Consider the following 26746-nt stretch of genomic DNA (forward strand, 5'->3'; position numbering starts at 1 on the left):
AAAACTGCTAGAACTTGTACAGGAATTCAGTAAAGTGTCAGGATATAAAATCAATGCACAGAAATCAGTTGCATTTCTCTACACCAACAACAAGACAGAAGAAAGAGAAATTAAGGAGTCCATCCCATTTACAATTGCACCCAAAACTATAAGATACCTAGGAATAAACCTAACCAAAGAGACTAAGAATCTATACTCAGAAAACTATAAAGTACTCATGAAAGAAATTGAGGAAGACACAAAGAAATGGAAAAATGTTCCATGCTCCTGGATTGGAAGAATAAATATTGTGAAAATGTCTATGCTACCTAAAGCAATCTACACATTTAATGCAATTCCGATCAAAGTACCATCCATTTTTTTCAAAGAAATGGAACAAATAATCCTAAATTTTATATGGAACCAGAAAAGACCTCGAATAGCCAAAGGAATGTTGAAAAAGAAAGCCAAAGTTGGTGGCATCACAATTCCGGACTTCAAGCTCTATTACAAAGCTGTCATCATCAAGACAGCATGGTACTGGCACAAAAACAGACACATAGATCAATGGAACAGAATAGAGAGCCCAGAAATGGACCCTCAACTCTATGGTCAACTCATCTTCGACAAAGCAGGAAAGAATGTCCAATGGAAAAAAGACAGCCTCTTCAATAAATGGTGTTGGGAAAATTGGACAGCCACATGCAGAAAAATGAAATTGGATCATTTCCTTACACCACACACGAAAATAGACTCAAAATGGATGAAGGATCTCAATGTGAGAAAGGAATCCATCAAGATCCTTGAGGAGAACACAGGCAGCAACCTCTTCGACGTTAGCCGCAGCAACATCTTCCTAGGAACATCACCAAAGGCAAGGGAAGCAAGGGCAAAATGAACTTTTGGGATTTTATCAAGATCAAAAGCTTTTGCACAGCAAAGGAAACAGTTAACAAAACCAAAAGACAACTGACAGAATGGGAGAAGATATTTGCAAATGACATATCAGATAAAGGGCTAGTGTCCAAAATCTATAAAGAACTTAGCAAACTCAACACCCAAAGAACAAATAATCCAATCAAGAAATGGGCAGAGGACATGAACAGACATTTCTGCAAAGAAGACATCCAGATGGCCAACAGACACATGAAAAAGTGCTCCATATCACTCGGCATCAAGGAAATACAAACCAAAACCACCATGAGATATCACCTCACACCAGTCAGAATGGCTAAAATTAACAAGTCAGGAAATGACAGATGCTGGCGAGGATGCGGAGAAAGGGGAATCCTCCTACACTGTTGGTGGGAATGCAAGCTGGTGCAACCACTCTGGAAAACAGCATGGAGGTTCCTCAAAATGTTGAAAATAGAACTACCCTATGACCCTGCAATTGCACTGCTGGGTATTTACCCTAAAGATACAAACGTAGTGATCCGAAGGGGCACATGCACCCGAATGTTATAGCAGCAATGTCTACAATAGCCAAACTATGGAAAGAACCTAGATGTCCATCAACAGACGAACGGATAAAGAAGATGTGGTATATATACACAATGGAATACTATGCAGCCATCAAAAGAAATGAAATCTTGCCATTTGCGACGACGTGGATGGAACTAGAGGGTATCATGCTTAGCGAAATAAGTCAATCGGAGAAAGACAACTATCATATGATCTCCCTGATATGAGGGAGAGGAGATACAACATGGGGGGTTGAGGGGGTAGGAGAAGAGTAAATGAAACAAGATGGGATTGGGAGGGAGACAAACCATAAGTGACTCTTAATCTCACAAAACAAACTGAGGGTTGATGGGGGGAGGGGGTTGGGAGAGGGGGGGTGGGGTTATGGATATTGGGGAGGGTATGTGCTATGGTGAGTGCTGTGAAGTGTGTAAACCTGGCGATTCGCAGACCTGTACCCCTAGGGATAAAAATATATGTTTATAAAGCTGTAAAAAAAAGAAAAAAAAAAAAAAGAAAGGATGAATACCCAAGTTTTGTAGCAACATGGACGGGACTGGAAGAGATTATGCTGAGTGAAATAAGTCAAGCAGAGAGAGTCAATTATCATATAGTTTCACTTATTTGTGGAGCATAACAAATAGCATGGAGGACAAGGGGAGATGGAGAGGAGAAGGGAGTTGAGGGAAATTGGAAGGGGAGGTGAACCATGAGAGACTATGGACTCTGAAAAACGATCTGAGAATTTTGAAGGGGTGGGGGGTGGGAGGTTGGGGGCACCAGGTGGTGGGTATTGTAGAGGGCACGGATTGCATGGAGCACTGGGTGTGGTGCAAAAATAATGAATACTGTTATGCTGAAAAAATAAAAAAACTAAAAATAAAAAAAAAGTATACACTTATGATGAAAAAATAAAATAAAATAAAAAGAAACTATGGAAACCAGAAGTTTCTTCCTCACTGAGTCCCATTTCTCAAGAACACAGGTCATAATTTCCCATAATTATTCATTTGTTTTATCCCCCATACATACACAGTAGCTCAGAACACCAATACCAACACCAATTAATGTTAGTACAATTAAAAATGTTTGTGCTGGGCCAGTTTTCCCCACATTTTATATGTCTATGATACATAACACAACATAGTATAAAATATAGATTGCTGGGCTACAAAGGCTTTACATATCGGATCTTCTTTAGCTGTCTTTAATATTTGTCATTTTTTCTAATTTTATTTCCCTTTTTTATTTCTTCTTCCTTTCCAAAATTTGCACCCTTTGTACTTCTTTTTCTACTAAAGAATTATTTGATATATTTATTAATGCTTATGTTGCTCTTATCTATTTCTAAAATTATATTTTTTGTTTTTAATTTTGTCTTGAGAATGTCACTTCATTTCTGACATTTTCTGATTCTGATTTATGTTATTTTTCTTCATGCCTTGCATCATTTTCTTAATGTCTTTTAGCTTGTTTTGAAATAGAATATTACAGTACTGATCTGATTTTTGTATGTGTTTTCCATGATTCATTGTCTATAAGGAAATTATCTGTTTCTCATTCTTCTTTATGTTACAGTAACTTTGTAAGGAATTTGACTGTGATTCTTTATTATTCAATTTTATATTAATTTAATTTTCTCAAACTACAAGAAGGAGGTTGTTGCAGATAGCTTGTCTAACTACATAAAGCTTGCTCTTTCTTTCTTCTCTCAAAATTTATTTATTTTAGAGAGAGAGCAAGGGGGGCGGGGGAATAGCAGAGGGAAACCTAGAAAGAGATTCCCAAGCAGACTCCACATAGGGCATGGAGTCCAACATGGGGATCCATCCCAGGACCCCCAGAAAATAACCCCAGCCAAAACCAAGAGTCAGACACTTTAACCAACTGAGTCACCCAGGTACCCCTACATAAAGCTCTTTCTGTTGTTTTATCACATACTGTTTTTAAAACTAGAGGTTTACTTCCAAGATTTTCTGGCTGTCTCCCCCTCCCATTATTTTCTGAATCTTGCCCTTTTTAAGTCTCTATTGCCATTATTTTCAAAACATATGTTACTCTCAGAAGTTTCTCTTCCAGTGTGTGGCTCAGTATTGCAAGAAAACTCTGGTAAATTAATTTTGAGAATTGGAGATAGACTATTCCAGGAGTCCTTATATCATACTTTATCATCTACTGGATTGGGCAAAATTCTTCCCAGTCGCAGCTGCTGTTCTCGAATTGATCCACTGCAATTTCCAAAAATGCCTGTTGGCTATTCAGGTATTGTGCTGTTCTTAGTTCTGTCACGTGCCTCATTGCTCCTGCTTGCTTTCTTCTACCAAGGCAGTGATAACACACAGACCTACAGATACTGGTGTTTTGGGTTTGGGAGGACATCCTATCAGCTAGTTCTGTTAAAAATTCTCCCCAGATAGTTTTTCTATCTAGTTCCTTGCTCTATTTTTGTGTAAGGATTTGAGAAAATTCTGCCACCTTCCTCCCTGAATTCCTGAAATTCGAATATTGAATGTACTAGTTAAGGTACTGAAAGTAGTTGAATTCACTCATCTCAGTGGCGGTATCCTAACTAAAGTGTTGCTGATAAAACTCTGTATAGTTCCTTTTCTTTTTCTTTCTTTCTTTCTTTCTTTTTTTTTTTTTTTTTTTTGTAATTTCAAGTTCTTATTTAAATTCAAGTTAACATATATGATAAAATTGGTTCCAGGTGTAGAACTTAGTGATTCATCACTTACATAGAATACCCAGTACTCATCACAAGTGTGCTCCTTAATATACATCATCCATTTAGCACATCCTCCACCTACTTCCCCCCATCAGTTTTCCCTATAGTTCTTATTAATTAATGCTCCAGAGCTCTCTTGGTTCTCAATATACTTCTGACCAATACTTTTTTTTTTTTTTTTTTTGAGAGAGAGAGAGAGCATGCAAGTTGGGGAGGAGGGAAGGGCAGAGGAAGAGGGAGAGAGAATCTTAAGCAGATGCCTAGCACAGATGCATGCCTAGCATGCAGCCTGACTTGGGACTCAATCTCACAACCCCAAAGTCATGACCTGAGCTGAAATCAAGAGTTGGACAATTAACCAACTGAGCCACCCAGATGCCCCACAAATACTTTTTTATGTAACTTAGCCAGTGTTAGTTTCTTTTGTTTGAAAACAAAGTACCCAAACTGCAATGAAAATGTAAAAGTCAATAGTGAAATCTTTTTTGTTTTGTTTTGTTTTTTTTTGTGAGCTCTATGCCCAATTTGGAGCTTGAACTCACTACTCAAGAGTCACATGCCCTACCCACTGATCCAGCCAGGTGCCTAAAAGGTAAAACTTTTTTTTAAAAGATTTTATTTATTTGTTTATTTGAAAGGGGGGGTGGGGAGGAACAGAGGGAGAGGGACAAGCAACCTCCACGCTGAATGCAAAGACCAAAGTGCGGCTTGATCCCATGACCCTGAAATCATGACCTGAGCCAAAATCGAGTTGGAAGTTAACTGACTGAGCCACTGAGCCCAATAGTGAAACTTCTAACTTCAGCTCTGACATGTAAAGAAATTGGAAGATGTCTGCCATTCCTTACAAAAAAATCTGGACAAACTGAAAAATCAGTGACTTTTCCCGGATCCAACTGAGAACTGATACCTTATTGCAAACTGATACCCTGTAATCTTGAAAAGCAGATACCAGGGAGAAAGAGCAATCAACATCTGCCTACCTAAAGCAGAAACCACTGGAGATATAAACTGGTAGGAACACTTAAATGGCAATTCTGACAAATTGCTGAGGGTCAAGTTTGGACTAGTATGAGAGTGAAAAACCCTTAGGGACTGCAGTCTTGAGGGGCTCCCACACTTTCATGGGTTATCTATTCAGGAACACCACCAAGTGCTCATGGTAAGGATCCCACAAAAATTCATCCTTGGTTTTGGCAATGGGTGAGTGAGGGGTGGGGAAAGCAACAATTGCAAATCACACCCAGAGTCTTCTCCATAAAAAGGGCTACTCTCTAGGGAAAAAGTTGCTGCCAAAGCACAATTTTACACATTTATCCCAGGAATGGAAAGGGAATTCTTCCTCTCTCCAGGCCCCTTTTTTTTTCTGTCTTAAGGAAACAAACAAACAAATAAACACCCTACTCAATAAGGGACAAGGCTTTAAAGAGACAGACTGAAAACATTATAGCCAGAGAGGAGGGAATATGCGGTAAAAGCTATTCAACTGAAGAAGGGATAGAAGGCCAAAATTGTGAAGGCCAAAATTCCCAAGGCATACGCTCACTAAAAGATTCAATTAGATGAGACTCGGATGATTATAAAATGCTCCTCCTTCCACACACTCTATCACCATACCAGTAAAGCTCTAGTATAATAATTACGGATTACAGTTGGAAAAAGTCTTCATAGACTGATACCTCCTCAGAAGAGAGACCAACATATAAGAACACTAGAGAAATTTGAACATTAAGCAGCACCATCTCCTAGCCAGAGTAACATACAATCTCTCTCTAAAGATCTGTCTGCCTCAGTTGCAATTACCCAATACAACATAAAATTATAAGGCATGCTAAAAGGCAAGAAAAAGCACAGTCTGAAAAGACAAAGCACCCACTAGAACCAGACTCAGATAGGTCATAGATGTTTGAATTATAAGATAGGGAATTTAAAATATATGTTAGGGATGCTAACAGAAGAAGTAGACAACATGCAAGAACAGATGAGTAACATAAGCAGAAAAATGGGAACTTTCAGAAAGAACCAAAAGAAGTGATAAAAATCAAAAAATAAAAAAAAAATAAAGTTATAGAAATGAAGAATGCCTTCAGTGGACTCAACATGGCTGGGAAAGGAATCAGTGAAATTGAAGATAGGTCCATAGAAACTTTCCAAACTGAAAAGCAAAGAGTAAAAAGAATAAAAGAAACAGAACAGAACAATCTAAGGACTGAGGACAATAGCAAAAAATCTAACATATGTATAATTTTAACCCCAGAAGGAGAAGAAAGAGAAAACAGAGTGAGAGAAATATTTGAAGCAATAATAACCGATAGCCTTCCTAAATTAATGACAGATACTAAACAACAGATCCAGTAAGCTCCTAGAACACTAAACAGTAGTGATACAAGAAACCAACCAACCAACCAACCAACCCATACGTAGGCATTTCATAATTTAATTTCAGAATACCAAAGACAAAGAGAAAATCTTGAAAGAAACCAAGGCAGGATAAACCTTCCTTACAGAGGAATTTTACCAGACTTCTTATTAGAAATTATGCAAGCAAGAAGAGGGTGGAGTGAAATATTTAAAATGTAGAAAGAAAAAAAAGCAACCTAGAAGCAATTATATATCTAGTGAAATAATCCTTCAAAAGTGTAAGAGAAATAAAAATGTCAGTAGTATGGCAATATGGTATATTAGAGATCTTAAAACCTTCCTGCCATAGAACAGCTAAAACTGTTCTCTAAAATTAAAGATAATTCATTTAACATTATTGAATGAGTCTGCAACAAAGTAATGGAAATCTACTGAGGACAGGTTTTAAGCAAGGAACACAAGATTAGAAAGATATGGGAACCCTGAAGTCATCAAATTTTTAGCCAATAATATGAGTCATGGTATTTTCGAACTACTATGCAGAAGAGTTTGTAGGAACAGTCTTGAGTAGATCAGAGATCATACTGTATAAAGATGGAACCCTGGAAGGCCTACACTTTCAGGGTAAGAATGAAATTTTTAAAAATGAAAAGAAACCTGACCCTGCTGATAGAAAAATAGACGATTGGTCTCAGAATGGGCTCTGGGTAGAAGTTAAAAAAAAAAAAAAAGTCTCTCCATGATATTGTGGTCCTTCACAAGGGTTTGGAGCCTAAATTTATTCTAATGGAATGTTGAAATTTAAGTGTAATTGGTGTGTTGTGTTTCTAGGCCCCTGGAAAAGAAAACCCTCCCTGGAGGAACAGGCTCTTTATGCTAGCCCAAATTTCTATGATCGAATTCTAAGTATTATTTAATAATATCTTAAAAATCACAAACACAAAAAGAGGCAATCCACCAGAAATGAAAGCAAATAACATACCAGAGAACCAGACCCTGACAAACTTCTTGTATTGGAATTATCAGACAAAAATATAAGATAACTATGCTTAATATGTTTATAGAAATATAAATGAGATTGAAAAACACAGAGATCGAAATACATGAGCAATGAGAAAAAGACAACAGGAACTAATCAGGAAGATTTGAAAACTAACCATACTGAACTTCTAAAAGTGAAAATGTAATGAATAAAATTTAAAACTCAACCAGAGGATTAAAAAGCAGGTTAGATGCAGCTGATTAGAATAAATAATGGGGTTATAGAACTGAAAAAATATTCAGATTGCCAGCTCAGAGAGACAAATAGTTGTAAAACACTAAGGAGAGTTTTGTAAACATAAAATATAGAGTGAGAAGGGCTAATTAGAATTCCTGGAAGTGGTAATTCAAATAAGGAAAAGCAACATTAAAAAAAAATAAAGGCTAAGAATTTTCTAAAATTGATGAATGACATCAGTTGTCACTTTCAGGAAGCCCAATAAATCCCAAGCAGTAAAAAATAAAAATTAAAACACACACACACACACACACACACACACACACACACACACACACACACCCCATGCAGACACATAGTGTGAAGCTGCAGAACAACAAAGACAGGAAGAAGATCTTAAAAACAACTAGAAAGAAAAGATAGATTCCCCACAAGGAAGTTACCCTGGCAGCTAATGTCTTAATAATGATAATGGGAGCTAGAAGATAGTGAAAAATATAATTGAAACGACATGAGAATGAAAATGAAATATACTATATTAAAAAAAAAACTGAGAGGATTTACCACTTTACTGAAACAGGACACTAGTGATCCTCAGGGCCATGTCCAAGGAAAACTGCTTATGTCTTCCAAGTATGGTTTTGGATTTATATATATTTGGTTTTGTCAACAGGTTAAAAAGTGTCTGTCATTAAGAACTTGGAATGCTTGCCAGGCTGTATACTTAAAAAACAAAACAGTGGTTTTCTTAAATGTTGTTAGCTGGGGCGAATTTTATATTTCTGTAGTCCAAGGTACTCACTTTTGGCTACCAAGTACATTTCTGGAACAGATTGCTGTGTCTGAATCAGAAAGCAGAGAAAAGAAGCAGTCAGATCAGCAGGAAGAACAAATGGTGCAAATGGAAGAAAACACAGACAGATGGTTGAATACGTGTTAGATCACACTGAACCATTGTGAAGGCAAGTAAGGACATGAATTGTTCAGAGCATGCATGTAGTGAAATGGGAAATTATTCAATATGTCTATGTAGATTGCCTGCTACACTATATAGAAGGACCAATGATATACATGTATGATGTTGTCCTGGAGGAAATGAAAAGATTTGGCATTTCCCCCCAGAACCCATCTTAAATTTCACATTTCCAGGGAAATTGCCTTCATTGGACTATTTACCCTTATGGTTGTTTTATTTGATGGTTTTTTCCTTTGGTCCAAAGCTGGTGAATATTAGAAAAATTTGAAAAGATTTGCTTACTAAAAAGTCAGGTTATAAGTACTCATTACTTCAGTTGGTGTCAGATGGTCTCCAATTATCGTCATCTAAAATGTGAGAATTTTGCCTATAAAAGACCAAATTGTAAAGAAGGCAATAGTTTCTTCTACCATACCCTAACTTAAAAATCAACTTTTTCTTTCATCATCTTCTTCCTTCAGAAGATCTGACCTCCAGAGCCAAAATTTCTGTTCTTGGATATATTTGTGGCAGCTGGGTATTAAGAACCCAACATTAACTAACTAATTTACACTGTAGTGTTTCTAATTGGTATTCCTTCCAGGGTTGGATTTTTAAAAGAATTCTTATTCAGAATGAAACACTAATTGGTATGCTGTGTAGCAACATGGCTAATTTCTGAACAGCAACTATATCAAGGTGGCAAGTCAACTCACTAATGAAAGAACATATTTTTGGAATAACTAGCTAGTCATTAGGAGGAAATATAAAGTTAGATCCCTACCTCGGACCATAGACACACACAGTAAAAGACTCAAGATTAATTATCATAAAGTTAAAAATGAAAGCTAAAACTTCAGAATAATAATCGCTTCTCGGCCTTTTGGCTAAGATCAAGTGTAAAACTTCAGAATAAGATACAGTAGGAGAATATTTTTTATTTTTTAATTTTAATTTCAGTGTAGTTGACATATAGTGTATTTTTCTTTCTTTTTTTAAAAAAAGATTTTATTTATTTATCTGAGAGAGAGAGAGAGCATACAAACAGGGGGAGCAGCAGGCAAATGGAGAAGCAGACGACCCCCTGAGCAGGCAGCCCGATATGGCACTCAATTGCAGGGCCCTGAGATCATGACCTGAGCTAAAGGGAGATGCTTAACTGACTGAGCCACCCAGACGCCCAACATATAGTATTATATTAGTTTCAGGTATACAACATATTGATTCAATAATACCACACATAACCCAGTGTTCACCATGACAAGTGTGCTCAGTAGAATATTTTTATTACTTTCCATACTAAGCCTTTCTTGATATGGAACAACACTGAGTAAAATTTTTTTTAATATTGAAAATATGACTACATAAAAATGTTAAATGTCTACACAGTGAAAGATACCATACACAAAGTTAAGAGGATAAGTGAAAAATGGAGAAAGTATTTGCAACATACATCATAGGCAAATAAAGCCAGTATAGGTGGTATTTAAGAACACAGACTCAGGAACGAGATTGTGTGAGTTTAAATACTAACTACACCACATTCTAGTGTTCTGACCTTAGCAAGTTACTTGACCCTTTTGTACCTCAAGTTTCTTTGTCTATAAAATGGAGATAATAAAATCTACTTTCTTGGGTTAGCTGAGAGCTATTATTATTGCCCATAATATATAAAGGATTAATTAAATCAATTTTTAAAAAGGGCAACCAATCCACTAAATGCTCAACATCAATAAAAACCCATCTACCCTCTGCATTTTATTTTCAGCTATTTCCTGGCACAGTTTCAATATATCAGTCAAATTGTCCTATCAATATTCCTTATATTTGCTCCGTACTTTATGCCACTGTTACCTCACTCTAAAATTTCTCCATCTAGTCTCTTAACATGAAAATATTAACCATATTTTAAGCCCAACACAAATCCTGTCTTCTCTACAGTGTTCCTGATTAGTCACCCAAAATGATTCATTCTCTTTGAATTTCTTTTTTTTTTTAAGATTTTATTTATTTATTTGACAGACAGAGAACACAAGAGAGAGAGGAGCAGGCTCCCCACTGAGCAGAGAGCCCAATGTGGAGCTCGATCCCAGGACCCTGGGATCATGACCTGAGCCGAAGGTAGAGGCTTTAACCCACTGAGCCACCCAGGTGCCCCTCTCTGAATTTCTAAGGATGCCTTATAATACTAGTTTTTACATATAACCCAACCTTGTTTTGTCTAGTGTAATGTATGTACATGCTTTATCTCCTATAAAAATTGGTACATTTCACAGGCTAGCATCACGTGTTCTGTTTCTATATCCTAAAAGTGCACAGTAAGTATTCACTGTATAAATGTTCCATTTTCTGTTTGTTTGTTTTCCCCCATACCATAGATCTACTACAGGGCAATCAGAAGATATACGGAATTGTCACACCCATAATCTGTTCACCTATCCTCTCCCCCAACCCATCTCCATCCACCCCATACACATGAAGTAACAAATATTTTACAAATAGCACATAGCTCCTTTATTTATTTACACTTAACTATAGATACATGAAACATGATCTGAACTATGTTTTTAAAGGCCACAATGTGGAATACAGTTTGAAGGAGGGATGATGGATGGAAGAATTAAGGAAACAATTTCAGTCAGCCTGGTGAGAGATGATGGTGATTAGGACAGGATGGAAGCAGAGGAGATCAAGAGAAGGTATCAGATTCCAGATCCATTTTTAAGGTAGAAGCAGCTTTGCCTACAGACTGAAGATAGTGTGAGAGAAACAGGTCAAGGATGATGCCAAGTTCTTGAGTATCATCTGTATCACAGACTTCAGAGAATAAGCAGTTCAGATCAGAACAGGATGATGGAGAGGTGAGGGGCATAGGATTCCAAATGGGCTGGACACAAAATCTCATAGTTGGATATTTTGAAAATTGTATTAATAAGCATAACAGATATAGAGGAGTATGTACAAAAGTAAGAATAGATACATAGAAAACAAACCAATAAACAACCAGGCAATTATTAATCTCAGGAAAAACAATAACTACGTAAGAAAAGGCATACAAGCATAGATTTATCCAGGCTTTCCAGGAAACATTTTATACTATTAATAATGTAAATACAGACTGATTGGTTCAGCAAAAAAATATGACATAACTCTACTAAGGATGAGGGCAGGAGAAAAAATACATAGAACTAAATAAATTCTGATTTGCCATAACAGGAAGTCAATAGGTGAAGTAGAAAATTGTCAAAACAAGAAAGAGGATTATAAGCATTTTCAGAGATGGAGATAAATACAGAGGAATTCACTAAAAGTAGTTAAAAATGGAAGTCTATAGGGTAGGGATTTCCAAATTTTAACATGAGTAAGAATCATAGTTTACTGGGTCCCATCCTCAAAGATTCTGATTCAGTAGGTTGGGGTGGGCTCCATGGATATGCCTTTCTTTTTATTTTATTTATTTATTTGAGAGAGAGACAGTGAGAGAGAGCATGAGCGAGGAGAAGGTCAGAGGGAGAAGCAGACTCCCCGTGGAGTTGGGAGCCCGATGTGGGACTCGATCCCAGGACTCCGGGATCATGACCTGAGCCGAAAGCAGTCGTCCAAACAATTGAGCCACCCAGGTGTCCCTGGATATGCCTTTCTAAGAAGCTCTTAACAATGCTTCTCGTCCTAGGCCCAAATTTTGAGAACTACTATAGGAAGAGGACTAGGGAATTAGAAGGAGTTAGGCAAAAGACAGCCGTTTTTCATTATAATTATTATAATTATTTTTATACAGAGATTCTCAAACTTGGCTGCTCATTGCAATCACCTGGGGAAACTTGAAAACTAGTGCTGCCTAGATCCCCCTGGCAGACATTGTGATACAACTGATCTGGATACAGTCTGATGTTGGGAGTTTTAATAGCTCTCCAGCTAATTTTTTTTAAGATTTTATTGATTTATTTACTTTAGAGAGAGAGTGAGCCGGGGGGAAGGGCAAAGGGAGAGAGAGAGAATCTCAAGCAGGCTCCAGTTTGAGCCTGGAGCCCAACCTCGGGGCTTGATCTCACAACCCTGAGATCATGACCTGAGCTGAAATCAAGAGTCTGATACTCAATTGAATGAGCTACCCAGGCACCCCTCTCCAAATAACTTTAATGCATGTCTAAGATGGAGGACTACTTTTTAAGTATAATTTTAACTATGCACATGAATTAATTTTTAATATAAAAGCAATTATCCGCTTGTTGTGTATGGGAATGGGAAGAATGTAAAACTAAGGGTTAGATTGTGGGATCACATTTGGTATGATCTTCTGCCATAAGTTAGCTGTGTGTTCTTGGGAAAGTCACCTAATCTTTAAGGTCTTTAGTTTCCCCATATGTAAAATTAGGATGTTGGACTAGTTATTCTCAAATGTTCTTTTCAACTTCACACTTTTTAGAGTTATAGCTATAACGTTCTATGCTATAAAATCTGAAATTTTAAAAAAGTACACAGCAACAAATGTTCTCCATATGATGCTGAGAGTAATTATCGTTAGTTATGAAACTATATCATTAATCCTTTCATTATTTCTTTTTAACTAATATTGCTTTCCATATATATATATATATATATATATCACTTTCCTCCAGTTACCTATTTTTTATACTCAGTACAATAATCAATTCGCCCTGGAAAAGAAAAATGAAAACAGTTGAGATGAATTTATACTTGATGGCAGAGCAGTATGTCACTGCCATTTCTTCAAAACATCATTCACTAAATTGCATTCAAGAAAATAGCAAAATAGTCCATCTTTTGCTTATTGTGAGTTATTTTCTCAATAATAGTGATAAGCAGATCCTGATTCTTCTACAGGCTGTATACCTTTTCCTACAAGCAGCATCGACTTCTAAGATATCTTTGTTCCTCAGGTGCCTGGCTGGCTTAGTCAGTGGAGTAGGCAAATCTTGATTTCAGAGCCTTAAGTTCAAACTCCACGTTGGGAGTAGAGCTTATTTTAAAAAAAGAAAAATAGGTATCTTCTCCAGGCTAATTTTAAGGGGGCAATGTGTGGTCATAAATCCAGGCAAAACAAAGTAATTGATTAGAGTGATGGCTAAGCTCCCTAGTGACTCCTTATCCTGATTGTCCTAGAGGCTTAGTATATAATTGCTGTCAACAATCAGTCAAGAATACTAACAAAGGGAAATTTGGAAAATGAGGATTGATACAGGTAATCCAATCTATTGGATTGACTTTACAATGCATTATATAGAGAGAACTTCCAATGTCTTCATAATGAGGTTTTCTTTAGAATAATTTAAAATCAGTTTTCATTCCTTCAGTCAGTAAGTCAGTAGAGGTAGCTGTTATTATGTGTAGAGAGGAGAACCTGGTCTGAAAAAAAAAATCAGTTGCCCATTATTACCGATGGATTATGAAGAGTAAGTTGTTTATAAAAGGAAATATATTCATGTGCTTATGTGTTTGCCCATGACTTTGACCTCCTGCCTTTTGAGGAACTTTTTTAACCAGATGGAAATCAGAAGCTATAGTGATGTAGTGCTGAAACAAAAGGTGAATTCTAAAATGAAATGAGGTCAGAGCCATGTGCCATGATTTTGCAGGTAGTTAAAAATGAACTGAGAAGTCACCATCTGGTGGGAGGCATCTTAGGGAAGCAGCCACCTTCTGTTGGACATAAATAGAATAAAAGCTTGTTGAGCTATTTATTCTTAGATGGTTGTGATCATGTTTTGCTCTTCTGCTGAAATGTACCCATCTTACAATTACACACTTGCAGGATGTATGCTTTTAGCTAACTCTGGGTTAGTTAGTCAATTAATTCTTTCTGGGAAGTTTTAGGAGACAGTACTCTCTCTGAACGCCTAAGTTTGCCTTACCTTTCCAGGTAAAATCTGAATGTGTTATCGGATATTAGACCTTTCTTCCCCATCCTTCTAGAAACACTAATCAAGAAATTTCAGGTGAGATAAGAAAGTAGCTCGGCACCAAGAAGAAAAACTGGGAGGCTAGTGGGATCTTGTACCTCTCCGGCAATCACAGCATCTATGTGTAAGGGCTAGAAAATACACACCTACTTTTACAAAGCAGCTTATATGTGAATGGAGATTTCAGCTCTGTTTTCTTACAGAAAAATATTGAATATCATTCAAAATCATTTGAAAGAATTTTGCAAATAATATAAAAAAAGAAGTAATCTGTACAATAAACAAGAATGCTAACTCCTATTTGTAGAGTGTTTCATAAGTATTTCCACAAAAATGATCTTATTCCTCAGTAACAACACTGTGAGGTAGGTAAAGTAAGTAAAAGCCCTATTTTACACGAAGAAACTGAAATTCAAAGAGATTAAATGGAGCGCTAGTATGGTATATAGCTAGTTCAGAAGAAAGAAAGGTGAAAGTGTTTGCTTTGAAGTGACCACAATTACAACTACCATTTATTGAACACTTACTATGTTCAATCATTTTAAGGATATTATTGCATTATTAAAAATATTATTATTTTTTAAAGCCCAAAGATGAGTATCTACTAACAAAAGGAAAATGAAAAACTGACTTGCTAAAAAAACTTAATTCAGGAAAAAGGTTTAGGCAGATGATGATGATGATGATGGTGGTGGTGGTGGTGGTGGTAACTATCATTTGCTGAACAGCTGGTATTTGCCAGACACTGTTCTAAGTACTTAATCTACCCAACGAGACAGATGTAATTTTTCTCATTTATATGTGAAAAAATATAAGGCACAGAGAGATTGACTTGTCTATGATTACACAGTTGGTTAAATGATGGAACATTCTAGTATATGTCATGGGATGCCAGATACCTGTTTAATAGAATTTTTCACTCTTTAAATGATTCTTTAACTATCATGAAACCTCACCTATTGTAGAGCTAACAAGATAACTGGTATTTTAAACAAATTACTTGTTTCCTGCCACTCTTTTTATGCTTTCAACGTGAACTGTTTTTCTCCTATCCTTGGCTTAAAGCTCAGGCAGGCCCCATATATTTTCTGACAACCCTTAAGTAAAGTCCTATAATCATGTTAGGTCACAAATAAGCCCAAGTCCATTATTATAAATGACCAGATTTGTATTAACATAAAAATCTTTCCACCTCTCCCAACAAAGGCCTGGTACAGGCAGGACATAAAAAAAAATAAAATAAAGTGGAGAGTGAGAGAAGTCCTCCTTTTTTTCCCTGCTCCTCTTTCCCTGGTGTATTAACAATGGTTTCTGATTTTCTGTGTCCAACAGAGTTGGAGGTGGGATGGGAAGGGGGAGAAGATATGAAAAGAATGACAAAGAGCATATATGACTAATACTGTTGTGACGTAGCTTTGTGTTCTCTGGGCCTGGAAGATGTGTAACTGACTTTTTTTTCCCATGGGACATTTTTATTGGCTATTTGGAAATCTCTGACCCTGTTAAAGGCTTCTCAACTTTAGTGCTCTTGATCTGGGTGAATGGATTTTATTCTGGCAGTGAATTACTCTCTCCCAGCTCCTAGAATCCCACAGCACATCTCCACTCCCTTCTTTTGAGGTCCTTATTACCCTTCCAAGTAGCAATATTGAATAGAATCTAATACAGATGCAGTGCCGGCTAAGGCAATTGCTTTTAAAGCTAGCGTTAACATTCACTCCTCATCCCATTTCCCTTCTGCAATGTCACTTTTCCACTCCTCCCGTGAAAAAATGGAGTCTATCTTTCTTCCTTTTGAAACTGGGATGATCCTAATAAAATGAAGCAAAAGTGATGCTGTTTGACTTCCAGGCCTAGAATTTAAGAGAACTTATAGTTTCCATTTTTACACTTTTGAAGTCTGAGTCATCATGTAAATTAGTCCAATTACTCTGCTGGAGAGAGAGGCTCTGCCAGACCCCAGGTAATCCAGCCATGCCAGCTGAGGCACCAGATACAGGAGTGAAGACATTTTAGATTCTCCAGCAACACAGAGGGGAAACACTCCAGCCAACACAACAGAGACAAGCCAGCCCTGAGTCTTGTCCAAATGGCAAAATTATAAGCAAATATATTACTGCTTCTTCTTTTAAAGCTCCTATATTTTGGGCTGGTGTTTGCATTTGGTCTTGTTTTAGCAGTAATAAATAACTGATACAAAGGTTATCTGATTTACAGTAAGTACTCATGTATTCCTTAACCCAGCATACTCTGGTAGAATAGATAGCACTCCTTCATTCTCCTGTTAAAGCTATTGAGGAACCCACCTTGCAGATTTCCCAAGCAGAGTCAAACAGCAATTTAGTAAAGTTAAACATATACTTAACATATTGCCCCCAGAAACCCCACTTCTAGCCCAAGAGAAATGAAGACATGTTCACACAAATATATCTATATGCAAATTCTTAAAACAGCTTTATTTATAATTGCCAAAGACTGGGGAACGACCCCAAAATAATCAACTTGTGATGAGGACAAATTCATCAATAAAACTACTGATATATGCAATAACACAAATGAATCTCAAAAGCAGTATGATAACTGAAAGATGGCAGATACAAAAAGCTACATTCTATATGATTCTATTTATATGATATTCTCCAAAAGACAAAACTATAGGGACAAAAATCTACAAGGGAGCACTTTCGGGGGGTAATGATGCGGTGTTATTTACATGACTATATATATTGTCAGAGCTCATAGAACTGTATATCTAAAAAAGAAAGGTGTGTTTTACTGTATGTATATCTCAATAAAGCTGAATTAGCAAATAAAAAAGATTAAGTAAAACTTCTTGTGCCCTTCAATAATGGGAAACACATATCAAGCTAGTCAAATGGTCCTATTGAGGCTCCTTTCATTGGACTTAAGTGTCAGGTCCCCTACCCCAATCTCTTTGTATGGTAAAAGTTAGTAATTACAGCACAACATAGCTATCTCTAAATTAATCATTGTTAAAAATCTTTCAACCTTCCAAAACTCCAAACCTTTTATACTTTTTAAAAAAATTTGAGAATACAGTGCTTTTTAAAAAATTTTTCTATTTTATTTTATTTCTTTTCAGTGTTCCAGCATTCGTTGTGTATGCACCACACCCAGTGCTCCATGCAATACGTGCCCTTCACAATACCCACCACCAGGCTCACCCAACCCCCCACCCCCCTCCCCTCCAAAACCCTCAGCTTACTTTTAATATGGGTGAGTCATCTAACATATTCTCAGCTATTTCCTTTGAAAATCTGCATCTAGATTACCATACCCTTTGGAATGTAGCCTCTATTGTATCTTGGTGTCTCCAGTGAAAGTTTTCATCTAGTAGTCTTTCACATATATTTATATACATTATTATAAAGTAACACCAAATTGAGAAAAAAATATTTTCCTGTCAATTGCTAGGAAATACTTATTTACCTACATATTTACCATTTGAAATGTTTTTCATTCTTTCCTAAAGATCTGAATTTCTATCTGGAAAATTACCATTTTCCATCTACCTGAAGAACTTGCTTTTGTATTTCTTGTAGCTCAGGTTTGTTAGCAATGCATTCTCTTGGTTTTTGCTTTCGTTTTTGTTTTTAATCTGAAAATGTGCTTATTCTGACTTCATTATTGAAAGATATGTTTGGTTGACTATAGAATTCTAGTTTCTGTTTTTTCCTTTAGCAGTTTGAAGATATTGTTCTTCTGTTTTCTAGCCTCCTTATTACTGATGAGTTTGTTTAAATTGTTTGAATTCATCTGAACATTTGAATTGTTCCTCTTTACACCATGTGTCATTTTCTCAGCCCTCTTTCTCAAGATTTTCTGTTCATCTTGGGTTTCACTATGATATGACTGGGTGCAGCTTTTCTACAGACTTACCCTGATTGGGGCTTTCTGAGATTCTTGAAGCTATAAGTTTCTTTCTTTTACCAAATTGAGAAAATTTCAGCCGTTATTTCTTCAAATATCTTGTCCTCTCCATTTTTCTCTCTTCTCTTCTTCTGGGATTCCAATTATACAGTGTTATACCTTTTGATACTGTACATTTTTTCTAATCTTTTCTTTCTGTTCTTTAATTTGTATGATTTCTATTGCCTTTTGAGTTCATTAACTTTTTCTTCTGTCATATGCATTCTGTGCCCATCCCAATCAGTGGATATTTTTGTCATGTATTGTGGTTTTCAGTTCTAGAATTTTTATTTTTTATAGTTTCTTTTTCCCTACAGCAATTTCTTATCTTTTCATATGTTGTGAGTGTATTTTTCTTTATATCCTTAAGCATAGCTATAACAGCTGTTTTAAAATCTGTGTCTGATACTTCCAACATCGGTGTTTTCTTAGAAGTCAACCTCTGATAATTGTCTTTTCTCTTTAAACTTTTCATGTTTTCTGTTTCTTCATCAAGTAATTGTGGATTATATTTTAGACACTGTGAGTGATATGTTGTAGAGACTCTAGATTCTTGTAGAGTTCTTTGAAAAGTGTCCATTGTTTTAATACACACTTAAAATAGAGGGACTCAAGATACCAACTCTCCAGCTTAAATCTCAGTACTGTTCTTTAGTTTTAGTTGGCCTGTTTGAGTCTGCCCCATGTAGGCATGATTCAAGGGTCAGCCAGAAATTTGGGAAGAGTTTACACATATAATTTGGAACTTTCCCTTTCTAGAACTCTCCTTTCTTGGATTTCCTCCTTCACTTTCTAGTGGCTATAGTTGTCCTAAACTGTGTCCTACGGTTCTTCAGCCAGTAAGACTATAGGATTTTTAGCCTCCCCATTTGATGCAAACCAAAGTATGTCCTCAGTCCAAAAGCTACAAAAATGAGATTACCCAGTGCTGTTCTCTTCATCCAGTTATTAACTCTACTCCACTATCTGCCTGCTTTGGCTCATTATGCAATTCCTTCAGAGAGTTGATTTTAATATTTGGTCATGAGTTTAGAGCTGTTATCTATAGGAGATTTGATTCAACAGGTATTACTCAGCCATACCAGAGCTGGAAAGAGTCATTAATATATTGTGCTAAATATAAATTCAAATTTTGGAGACCCCCACCAGATTATCCATATATATAATCTCTGTACAAAAAATGTTTGAGGGAGGTATTTTCCCTCTCATTTTAAAAAATAAAAAGATGAAGCTCCAAGAAGTTAAAGAGACTTGTTTTATCAGGCAGGAAGAAAACAGAATTTAACTCAGTGGTTCTAAATAATGGACTACCTACAAAGAAATGGGCAAAGTTAGGGAAACCAAAAAGGTTGCTGAAGCACCCAGAAGTTAGCAGCAAAGGAAAGCTGTTGCTCTTTTAACACTGAAGGAGCAATGGGAGGAAAAAGTGTGACCAGAATCTCAGGAACACTGAAGTCATATAGGAGGAACTGTCAGGAATGACTTGTAGTTACAGAGGAATACTGCCACCACCGACAATGCTTTGCTGAGGCATGGAAGAGGTAAGGAAGAAAACCTAACCTCTCTCCCCTCATCCTGTCTACCCTCCTTCCAGGTCCTTCCACTGACTGAATTCAACACAAAACCACCTGGTAAGGGAGTACAGGAAATAGATATCACAGGAATCAGCCTCCAGGAGGGACACAGAGCAGAAAAGGATGGATGGACTTGGCAAACCAAAAATAATCAGCACGTTGCCTAAGATAGGGTTGCCCAATTTAACAAACAGAAACACAGAATGCCCTGTTAAATTTGAATTTCAGGTTTTTTAAAAGTAATTTTTTAGTGTTTGTCCCATGTAATAGGGTATACTTACAATTAAAAATTTATTTGTTGTTCACTTAAAATTCAAATTTAAGTTACTGTCCTGTTTTTTATGTGGCAACTTAGTCTAGACCAGTAAGAAAAACTTACTTTGAGTCCAAGCTTAAGATCCAACCCCAGCAGCCTTCTTTCTATTACCCTACAGTTCTTTTAAAAATATATTTCCTATGCCTACCATGTACGAGTGTATCTCCTTCACTAGAGTAGAAGTTCCTTGTGGGGAAAGGCCATGTCTTATTTATCTGTATATCTTATTATTTTTTTTAGAAGATTTTATTTATTTATGTGACGGAGAGAGACCCATCGAGAGAGGGAACACAAGCAGGGGAAGTGGGAGAGGGAGAAGCAAGCTTCTTGCTGAGCAGGGAGCCCGATGAGGGGCTTGATAACAGGACTCTGGAATGATGACCTGAGCCGAAGGCAGAGACTTAACAACTGAGCTACCCAGGCTCCCCTATCTTAATATTTTTCATCTCTCCCACCCTCACTCCAGAATTTTGCAATGTTTTGTATGTAATAGGTGCTTCATACATTTTTTTGAGCATGTTGAGCCTTTTATCAATGTATTATTGAATATGCTTTTTCATTGTATATTTATTTAAGATAAATTTCTGCTAAGTCATATATTGACTTAGATGAAAGCCTTATGTCAGGTCAATTGCCATAAATATTTAGACTCCATTTTGTGCCTTTACTTTTAAAAAAAAAAAAGAGATTTTGCTTTTGTTTTTAGATAGAGAGGAGAGTGGGGGGGTGGGGGGATAGGCGCTGAAGGAGAGGGAAAGATAGAGTCCTTTTCTTTTTTTAAGATTTTATTTATTTATTTGACACACAGAGAGATACCACAAGTAGGCAGAGAGACAGGGGAAGCAGGCTTCCCTCGGAGCAGAGAGCCCGATGTAGGGCTCAATGTAGGGCTCAATCCCAGGATCCTGAAATCTTAACCCACTGAGCCACCCAGGTGCCCCGGGAAAACAGAATCTTAGGCAGGCTCCATGCCCAGCACAGCATGGGTGGGGGCCAATAAGGGCACTCAATCTCACAACCCTGAGATCATGACCTGAGCCAAAATCAAGAGTCCATGGCTTAACCAGCTGAGCCATTCAGGTGCCCCTCTGCTTTACTTTTCTTTTCATCCTTTCCTCTTAGAATTCCACAGTAAGCACATAATAAAACTATTATCCAAGCATCTTGACACTCAGGTTTCATGAGATTTCTCTGAATCGAGTGACTAATTGGGTCAACACAGCCTAAACTGAAAAACAAAACAAAACAAACCTTTTAAAATATATTTTGATCTTTATCAAAGTTTTAGGGGGAGAAACCCTGTTCTACTATAAGAGTGAAGAAGACTCCCAAATCTCAGTGAGGTAAGACTACCTTCCTGAGAATAAAAATTTATTTTCTCACTGATTCTAAAAATTCTGTTGTTTATTCTGTAATTCTGGAGCAAGTTATCAATAGATAAGTTTTTTTAGGATGATTTGCAGGATTCCCATATTTATTATTAATTAGATTTTTCTCATTAATAACACACACAAATTTGATGCACAATAATTTTTGAGTGGGTAATGGTTGTCAGTTACTTTATTTTACCTCTTTACAAAAATCAAAAATTCTCTCGGGGCACCTGACTGATTGAATTGGTCAAACATGGGACTCTTGATTTGGGGGCCCTGAGTTCAAGCTCCACATTGGACCTAGAGATTACTTAAAACAAAATCTCTCTAATGGGATGAGTTTTGCAATAACATTGAAAATCAGCAAACATCATATAAGAAAAATACGGAAGGAGCCCTGTCGCCTTCAGGGATCCAAGAATTATGTATTTAGGTATTCAATCTCTATCTGTATTGAGTGAATAAATATTTTTTAAATGGGACTAAAATTAACACTGTATATAACTCGGGCCATCATGTGCTAGCTAGATCATTGGTTTCAGAAGTGATTCTGTAGTCTGTTCTTTAAAATATGAGCAGATCTGTCTGAATAATATGTGATAATTGAAACTTCTCAGGCTGTAATAAAATTCTAATCCATGTCTCAGTGAAAGGAAACCTTGAGTTTGGGTCTATTATTCCATAGATTTCCACATGACCTTTTCCAGTCATAAAAATACCTAACATTTTTGCATATATACTAAGCACTAAGTGCTTTACAGTCATCATTTAATTTGCTCTTCAAGAGAGTATTATATTATTATAAAATTTACAAGGTAAGTATTATATATTATATGATCATTACTATTCCACAGATGAGGACACTGAGGCATAGAGGGGTGTTGGAACCTGCCTAGGATCACATAGCTAGTAAATGTTAGAAGTAATGATCAAATCTAAGGCTAGGGGTGCCTGGGTGGCTCAGTTGTTAAGAGTCTGCCTTTGGCTCAGGTCATGATCCCAGGGTCCTGGGATTGAGCCCCGCATCAGGTTCCCTGCTCAGCGGGAAGCCTGCTTCTCCCCCTGCTCATGTTCCTTCTCTCACTGTGTCTCTCTCTGTCAAAAAATAAACAAAATCTTTAAAAAACAAAAAGCAAATCTAAGTCTATGAGACTACTAAGCAAATGTTCCTTTTTTTCCAAATGTTTTTAATCTTTACACTTCTGATTTCTTAATTTCTTTGATCTTATACCTAACAATAAAAAAAGAAAAATTACATATGCTCAACTAGACTAACATATTATGAACCTATTGTGTATATTGTAAAACATGCAAAGTTTGAAATTCTAAGAGAATAAGGAAGCACAAATAGAAACAGAAGCACCAGTAGTTTTATCACATACCTCATGGATCTTCTTGTACCTGCCCTGGGTGCTGAATGTCCATGTTCAAGAATGTTGTTCTAAATTAGATTCTTTAGAAAATGTTCGTTTTTTTTAATGAAAATATTATTCAAAGCTGTTGTCAAATTTAGATTGACTATGTTTGAATTCACAATTTCCTAGAGAAGGCCATTTCAACACGATTTAGCAGGAATAGGAAGATAGAGTATGGAGTGAGAATAGTGGCTGAAAGTGATGGCTACAGAGAGAACTGGAGAAGATCAAAGGGATGGAAGAACATTCATAGGCATTCAGATATTACCTAAGTAATCTGTGTTGATATGTAAAATAATTAACATTTTGAAACATAACAGGTTAGAATCCTTTCTATAATAAGAACAGTAATTATGAGTATAAACAAATTGGATATGTACCTATAATCATATAAAAAGTAGAAAGTATGGGGCACCTGGGTGGCTCAGTGGGTTAAGCCTCTGCCTTCGGCCAGGGTTATGATCTCAGGGTCCTGGGATCGAGCCCCACATCGGGCTCTCTGCTCAGCAAGAAGCCTGCTTCCCCCTCTCTCTCTGCCTGCCTCTCTGCCTACTTGTGATCTCTCTCTCTGTCAAATAAATAAAATATTAAAAAAAAAGTAGAAAGTAAACCACACTATGACCAAAAACAGCCATTTCTTAAAATCGAAAATATTATTAGAAATAACGCAGGTAGGGGCACCTGGGTGGCTCAGTGGGTTAAAGCCTCTGCCTTCGGCTCAGGTCATAATCTCAGGGTCCTCGGATCAAGCCCTGCATCAGGCTCTCTGCTCAGTGGGGAGCCGCTTCCTCCTCTCTCTCTCTGTCTCTCTCTGCCTGCCTCTCTGTCTACTTGTGATCTGTCAAATAAAATAAAAATCTTAAAAAAAAAAAAAGAAAGAACGCAGGTATATAAATGTTATCCCCAAATCAACCAATACTGAATCTATGATTTACTGTGGATTAATTATATATTACTAGAAAGTGGATTAAGTAAAAGACATATTTAAACACAGAAAATCTATCAAAATTGCTTCACAAACATCTGCCTAGATTTCTTGGTCATTCATGTGATCTGGTTTTCATGACATAAATAAAACCTGTCTCTGATGAATGAAGATGGATAAGAAAATTATTACATATATCTGAATGATTTTTTTTTTTAGTTCTTTCTCTACTAAGAATATTTCATTATTCTTTGACTCTCAAGCATATTTTCCCTTCTCTTTTTGGATTGTTCATGTTCTGGGAATGCGGCAGAGGAGATGTGGGTGTGGAAATGGTACCTCTAACCACCTTGGGATCTTGAAATTCTCTTCAGCCTTTCTATGCAGACTTTTCCTTTTTAGTCATCCTTAAACTCCAGATTCCTATGTTCTGAGGTTCCTTTTCAATTTGAAACCAGAAAATTCAAAGAAGTATTTGACATCTTTCTGCAAGGGAGATATGTTCCCATAAACATTACCATTATGCATATGTACAAGCAGACTTTATGAGAATTAACTAGGAAATTCCTAAGTCATACCAGGTATGAGGGGGAAAAAAGACATCCAAAGCTAAATTTCCTAAGAAATACTAGTTAATATAATCATCTATCTCATTAACTAAAAATCTCACCTTCAGTGCCTAACTTCTAGCTTCTTCTGACAAGGAATAAGCTACAGAATATCTCTTCTTCAAAGCTGTACTTCCTGGGGGTGCCTGGGTGGCTCAGTGGGTTAAAGCCTCTGCCTTCGGCTCAGGTCATGGTCTCAGGGTCCTGGGATGGAGCCCCACATTTGGCTCTCTGCTCAGCAGGGAGCCTGCTTCTCCCTCTCCTTCTGCTTGCCTCTCTGCCTGCTTGTGATCTCTCTCTCTCTTTCTCTCTGTGTCAAATAAATAAATAAAATCTTTTTTAAAAAAAAGCTGTACTTCCTGTTCTTTATTCTTCTGTGCTTTATTCTTCATAAATAAAAAAAAAATTTAAAGCATCACCTTTAAAGTCCTAAGAGATGCAATTTACTATTTCTCCTCGAAATTTGTAGATTCTGTTGCTATAAAATGCCCTTTCTTTGGCATTCTTTGAAATAAACGAGACTTTGGGAAAAGTAATTGTTGTCATAGTTTTATTCTTTAACTAAATGTTATCTCTTGTGCTAAAGAAGTAGCCATGCATTGACATTCCCAGAACAGCACAATAAACATTGGTTTGATCATGAAACTGGGCATTGAAAACCACCTTGATTTTAGTAAGTTTCATTTAATTGGACCCATTGCAAGGATTCCAGGCTAAACTGCCTACTATAAAGCTGTATTTAGAGAGGGCAAATACAGCAGAGACATTGCCTCTGCTTTTTCCAGTGTTACAACTACATGACGGATTTTGTAATGCCTACTCCTGGGAAGAAAACTCTGTGCCAAGGAAACTAATTGCTCTAATTCTTCAAATCAATGAGGTATAATCTATTAAATTACTGTTAATTAATATACATACAGAATATTTCACAAATTTTTAAAGCTTGTTCTGTTTCTTTAATACTCTTGCACATTTATATAACATTAAATTTGCAACACAAACACCAAAATGTCATTTATAACATAAGAGTGAATGAGATATATAATTTATCTTGTATATAGTTTATCATAATAGGTATAATGCTGCATATACTTATTTACTCATTTTTATTTATACTCTCTTTCCACAAAGAATTTAGATGATTACATAAAAATTTTGTTATGTACAATATAAAGACTGAGAGCCAACAATGATAGATACCAACAAAGCTATGTTTTGCCACAGGTGATTTTATTTGAAAGTTTCTACCATATTGCTTAAAAAAAAAAAAAAGCAACCTCAATGTACTAAAGAATAGAATGTTAATAGGTAATTTAGTCAACAATCTACCTTAGGTATTAGATATACAATGAAGATGTGGCTTAGCACAATATATCTTTATATTTTTCAGATTGACAAATTATTAGCTACTTAGAAGGTTAATCTTAATATCAGCTGGAAATATTAATTGCTACAGGGGCAACTGGGTGGCTCAGTCCGTTAACATCTGACTCTTGATTTTGACTCAGGCCGTGATCTCAGGGTTGTAAGATGGAACCCTGCATTGGGCCCTGTGCTGCGCTGGGCGCGGAGCCTGCTTAAAATTTTCTCTCTCCCTCTCCCTCCTTCATGCTCTCTTTCTGTCTCTCATAAACAAACAAACAAATAAATAAATAAAAACATTCATTGCTATATATTTAATTATGTGAATCAGCATCATGGAGCCAAGTGGAGACTCTATTGAAAATTTAACTCCTTCCATCCCATGCATAAATTTCACCATCCCTTATCCTCCCCCCAAAAATATTCAATCCTAGTAAAAACATTTATTTAAACCTTGCTTTAGCACCTTCTTTCAGCCAAGCCCAAGCCCTTCCTATGCAGAAATTTTGGAGCCACCACTAGCAATCTGCAAAATCATAGGTTTAAATATGATGGCCTCAGTTCAAATCGCTATTTGCCGCCAGATCTGTTTTCAAAGAGCAATGAAAGAAGGAAAGCA

At 36.6% G+C, this 26746-nt stretch overlaps 1 protein-coding gene across 16 annotated transcripts in view; it reads right to left on the bottom strand.

The window, feature by feature from the left end:
- LOC125107889 (uncharacterized) overlaps positions 1 to 26746 on the bottom strand; it is a 199417-nt gene that overhangs the window by 134134 nt on the left and 38537 nt on the right. For 7 of the 16 annotated variants that reach the window (XR_007129689.1, XR_007129692.1, XR_007129690.1 and 4 more), the window contains exon 2: positions 8551 to 8590. The exons of 8 other annotated variants lie outside the window; for them this stretch is intronic. Coding sequence is in view for 1 of the 8 variants with exons in the window: in XM_047743361.1 (XP_047599317.1) it covers positions 21509 to 21511 (3 nt within the window). In the remaining 7 variants the exon portion in view is untranslated. Of the gene's footprint in view, positions 1 to 8550; positions 8591 to 21508; positions 21512 to 26746 lie in introns of all 16 variants that reach the window. One more of the 16 variants, XM_047743361.1, reaches the window with a different exon arrangement.

Source organism: Lutra lutra, chromosome 8 (genome assembly GCF_902655055.1).
Source record: "Lutra lutra chromosome 8, mLutLut1.2, whole genome shotgun sequence".
Classification (NCBI taxonomy): Eukaryota; Metazoa; Chordata; class Mammalia; order Carnivora; family Mustelidae; genus Lutra; species Lutra lutra.